Below are 5164 nucleotides of genomic sequence, written 5' to 3' on the forward strand. Positions count from 1 at the left end.
CGAGCCACAGAAGGCAGACTACCTAAATCTGCCTTGCCCTATTCCCTATGAAGAAATACACCGCGAGGCACTCAGTGAGTGCTTCTTACCTATGTCCTTTTACTTTTCTAATGTTGATTGATTTTATAATTTGATCTCTACTGTGTGTGTGTGTGTTTTGATCTGATTGTTTCTGGAATTTGATTTTGTGGTTATTGTGAAATTGTACGAGCGTGTTTTTGTTCGTTTTGTTGTGTCTTAGTTGCAGAAACCCTAATTATATGGTTCAGTTTCTTAAGTAAACTCAGTTGCTCCATCGAGGTTGTGTATAGTTCGGCGATGACAAATGTTGGCGATCTTAGGACTTGTGAGAGTATGACTTGGATAAGAGCATATGCTGAGTATATTGGGTCTTGTTCTGTCCTCTTATTGATTGTGTTAGGTTTTGGAATTTAGCCTGCATCATGTAATGTTGTAAGGTGGAATGTATCATCACTGGTTAAATCCTTGACTTGATTCTATATGAAGTTTTTGCTCTTCTAATTAAGAGGAGTGAACAGTTAAATGCACATTTCAGTCTTCCCGATTGACTTTGTAATTGCAATGGGGGATAAATTCTACTTGAGTTCCTTTACTTGTGTGAGTGACATCACCAAGTTACTGAAATTTGGTCAGGCTAGGGAAGTGACATGTTTTCTGAGACTTGCACATTTTTGTCGATTGACTGTTTCAAATTGCGTACCTTTCCACTTCTTAAGTTTTCTGGTTTTGTTTTACTTTTCCAAGGATCATCTGAAAAATTGAGTGGATAATATTGAAAATTTTGTTAAGGATGCCATTTAAGCGATCCACATTTTCTTTAGGGATTGTCAAAGAAAATTGTTTACCAAGTCTGTGGACAATAAAATTTATTGGTTTCCTTTCGCACAAAGTTAGTTTTTTGATGAAATTATGTAACCAAAAGCTAATATGTTTATTATGATTGCCAGTGTCCTTGAAGCCAGAACATTTTGAGGGAATGCGCTTTGATTTCACAAAAGGACTCAATCAGAAATTCTCACTCAGTCATAGGTGGTTTCATTGTTTGTGTACTATATATTATTAGTTCCTTTTTACCCGGAGTTTGGGGTGTTTTCTCTGCCTTAGCGCATATTCTTTCGAATGCTAATCCATTTGCCTTTTTACTTTTCATTAGTGTGATGATGGGACCTACAGAAATTCCTTCTCAGTCCTCTGAAACAATTAAGATTCCCACTGCTCATTATGAGTTTGGTGCTAACTATATTGACCCAAAGGTATTTGCTGATTCATTTTTACTTATGAAAAGGTTAGCTGGGTTAACCAAGGAGCATTATTTTTCTTTGGCAGTTGATGCTTTTTGGGCGGGTGTTGACGGACGGGAGGGTAAATGCAAGACTGAAGTGTGATTTGACTGACAATCTTACTTTGAAGGGAAATGCTCAAGTAGGCATACTTGTCAACTTCTCGCTAATTTATTAAAGTTGACAGCTATCGGAGGGCTGTTACGATATTTCTCAATTCCTGAAGTTAGATAATATCTGTTCTGTCTTTCTGTAGCTTACAAATGAACCGCATATGTCGCACGGCATGTTCAATTTTGATTATAAGGTAAACATTATATATTTCTGTCATCAAGTATGTTGGTTTATCAATCAAAGCTTAGGTGTAGTGTAAATACCTTGAGTTTGTTTAGGTAACTAATGCATATACACTTGGATCTGCCTAGGGCATGGGACATCACAGATCATGCTTAAATCTGATCCAGTGTAATAATTGAGTGAGCAGAAGTGAAGCTAATCGCCTGCCTTCTTTAAATTACGTACAGGGATCAGATTACAGGACTCAGTTTCAACTAGGGAATGGAGCCTTATTTGGTGCAAGTTACATCCAGGTGAATGATCTAACTCTGATTTGTGAAATATTTCTTTTAAATGGTCAATCTAATTATCATAAGAAGTATATGCATAAATGCTTAAAGATTTGAACGTTATGGGAACTATTTGAAGTTTTCAGAAACCAAGATGCCATGTAAATGTTGCATTATCCAAGGAGACAGCTGATATTTATTGTTCTAGAATTATTCTGTTTTTCTCGATCAAGTGGATCACATTCGTGTGCTTATAGCTTAAGTAAATATTATGAAATGCTAACTACAATAAAAGAGTTTGTAAGTAGTCTGGCTTATTCTTCTCAGTGTTGTTTTTATCATTCTTTACTTTCGGTTTGCCAAAGTAGTTTGAGAAGTACCTATAACAGTGGAGGCTCGTAGTCTAAACAAGTCACTCTTGCCTTTGCCTATGAGCTTCGATAAATACGCCTGCTGCCTTTGGCTTCTCAAGCCAAACAGATCTAGTCTACTAATGGTGGCCGTTTCTGTTGTTTCATACTGTATTTGATGCCATATACAAGGAAATGCAGGGTACATATGGCTGTATAACCTAGCATGCAGTCTCTTCAATGAATCTTCCTGGGGTGTATTCTTCAAGAAAATATGAGAATGTTGCTCAAGTTCTCTAGCACATAGACTTATTTAGGGACAAGATATTACATATCTGGTCTATATGCTTGTAACAGTCCATCACTATTTATCAGTATTAGCAGTAACCACTACATTCAAGTTTTTATTTCATGATGTGTCTATAACTATTCATAAGTCTTATATGTTTTTGTGAACCCTGGTACAGAACATCGCGTTAAAGGAATTTTACTTTTGAATTAACCGATTGAAAGGAAAACAGAGCAGATCCTTGATTGTGATGGTAGATGAAATCTTGCTAAAAAATGGTGCCAACAGCCATCAGTAGTTCCATCTCTATGATTTAAAGGAGCAAAATGAGAATATAATTCTGGAATATTTTTCTGGTGGATACAAGGAATTATCAATTAAACTTGAGTAGAGATGAAGATAGACTTCGGTTATACTGATTGATTGTTTCATCTATGCTTGCAGAGTGTGACGCCTAATTTATCCTTAGGTGGTGAAGTATTCTGGGCTGGTCAGCATCGGAAGTCTGGCATTGGCTATGCTGCGCGTTACAACACTGATAAGATGGTATTTTTTACTAGATATTCTTTTTCAGTGCTTGCTTTTGGTTTCATACTCTATGCAACAACTTTATCGTCATAGTTGATCCCAAATCTGCGAGCTTCCTCCTATTCGGTTGTACATATTTAAGGTCATTGTATGAAGTGCTTAATTTGTCTCTCATGAGGAATTGGATATTGTTGAATGTTCTTCCAGCAACGTCTGTTGGGAAATAAAATTGTAATCTCATGATACTTAGAAAATCATCTAAAATTAGACAAGCAGCATGGTGAAATGGCTGTGTGCATGAAATTGAGAACTTGCGTTTTGTATATATGTTGAGCAATGTGCTTGGTCAAGGTTTCTTTCATTTCATATGAAAACTGAATCCTTGATGAATCTTATGATCCCATTATTTATTTGGTTACTTGATAAAGTTGTACTGGTGGCTGAATATTATTAAGACAGCTGGTACTGAGAATAATAAGCAGACCTTAATTTGGTTTGTGAGGACAACGATATATGTATCCATAATGTCACCCTTCTAGGTCTGCTATTTTATATGAAATGATAACTTGAAAGTTAATATATGCTTGCTAAAATGGTGAAACTAAACAGGGTCTAAATAAATGTTTTTCTTCTCTTTACATTTGATCAGAAATCAGAGTGGTGGGAATGCAATTTTTCTTGTTCTTTCTTTGTCATGCCGTATGTGATTTAAACTAGATGAAAATATATAATTATTGTCTACTGTTTACAAGTCAGGTTGCAACTGGACAAGTTGCTAGCACTGGGATGGTTGCTTTAAGCTATGTGCAGAAAGTATCTGAAAAGGTACACCTAATATCTAGTGCATTACATGTGCTGTACATTGGTGTATCAAATATTTTCATGTCTTTGTCTTACTTATGTTCTTTTGCCAATAGGTTTCTCTAGCATCAGACTTCATGTATAACTACATGTCTAGGGATGTCACAGCCAGCTTTGGTTATGATTATATCCTTCGGCAGGTAATTACTCAGCAGTATATACTTGGATTCACTATTCCACTACTTATTTTTGGAGTGCTCTAAATGTTACTTTAGTTGTGGGTATCTGATATATTCTGAGGGTTTGTTCATAGCATATTCTACAGGTGTGGTTTTATCTGACAGGTATTCTTGTCTGCAGCATGCATGGAAAGTGGGCTGCAAATTTGTTTTTAGAGTGCCTTATCTTCTTGACCCCACACTGACACTCAAGTTGCTTATTGCTACTAAGGCATAAACTTGGGGGTAATTAATAGGAGTGTAGACCGAACAATTTGCCTAAAAATCTCCACTTAAGAAGAGAGCTGCAGAGCTTTTCATTTTTAAAAAGAATTTGAATGCTTTATCTATCAATGCAGAAAGACTCTTGGCTGAAAGGAATATTGTAATCCATGTTGAGTTCTTGAGTTCTTTACGGTATTTCGTTCGAAAACTATATGCTCAAGGTAAAACATGAATTTTTACCATTTAAGCTTGCTTTTTTGTAATTGGTGTTTGATTTAGTTGTACAATACTTTTGATTTAGACCAAGTGCCTCTTAAATTGCTCAAGTTGTCTACTCATTAGTAAAGTTGGCAGTCGTGACAAAGCATCTGCAAGTCTGTTCTCACTTGTATGAATAACTTGCAACACACAGACCTGCATATTGCTGAATGATTTAGCATTCTGCTAGGCTATTTGGTTTGCACGAGGGGCCAAGATTGTTCACCCAGTAGCTTTACATTTGTCAACTAAAGATAACATTATCTATCTAATTGACTCTTATGGTCTCTTTGACAGTGCCGTTTACGAGGCAAGATTGATTCCAATGGCGTCGTGGCTGCTCTCTTGGAAGAGCGATTTAACATGGGTCTTAATTTTCTTCTGTCTGCTGAGGTGACTTGAGCAACAATGGCATTGAACAACAATATATATATATATATGTGTGTGTGTGTGTAATTTTTCGTTTAATCCATCTCCACTTCCCTATTTCTTCTGGATGCCTTTAATGCGTTTCACAATTGCATTTTGCAGATAGATCACCAGAAGAAAGATTACAAGTTCGGGTTTGGGCTGACAGTGGGAGAGTAGGACTGGAATCATATTCGTTCAGTCTCACGAATTAAGCTGA

At 36.4% G+C, this 5164-nt stretch overlaps 1 protein-coding gene across 1 annotated transcript in view; it reads left to right on the top strand.

Moving 5' to 3' along the window:
• LOC105163808 (mitochondrial import receptor subunit TOM40-1) overlaps positions 1 to 5164 on the top strand; it is a gene marked incomplete at its 3' end in the record, with an annotated part of 5444 nt that extends 280 nt beyond the window's left edge. Inside the window, 11 exon segments of the mRNA XM_011082290.2 lie at positions 1 to 74; positions 969 to 1050; positions 1175 to 1274; positions 1348 to 1443; positions 1558 to 1608; positions 1826 to 1891; positions 2951 to 3052; positions 3791 to 3859; positions 3952 to 4035; positions 4834 to 4929; positions 5068 to 5164. Coding sequence (XP_011080592.2) covers positions 1 to 74; positions 969 to 1050; positions 1175 to 1274; positions 1348 to 1443; positions 1558 to 1608; positions 1826 to 1891; positions 2951 to 3052; positions 3791 to 3859; positions 3952 to 4035; positions 4834 to 4929; positions 5068 to 5124 — 877 coding nt within the window.

The sequence above is a fragment of the Sesamum indicum genome, linkage group LG6, assembly GCF_000512975.1.
Source record: "Sesamum indicum cultivar Zhongzhi No. 13 linkage group LG6, S_indicum_v1.0, whole genome shotgun sequence".
In the NCBI taxonomy this organism is placed as follows: Eukaryota; Viridiplantae; Streptophyta; class Magnoliopsida; order Lamiales; family Pedaliaceae; genus Sesamum; species Sesamum indicum.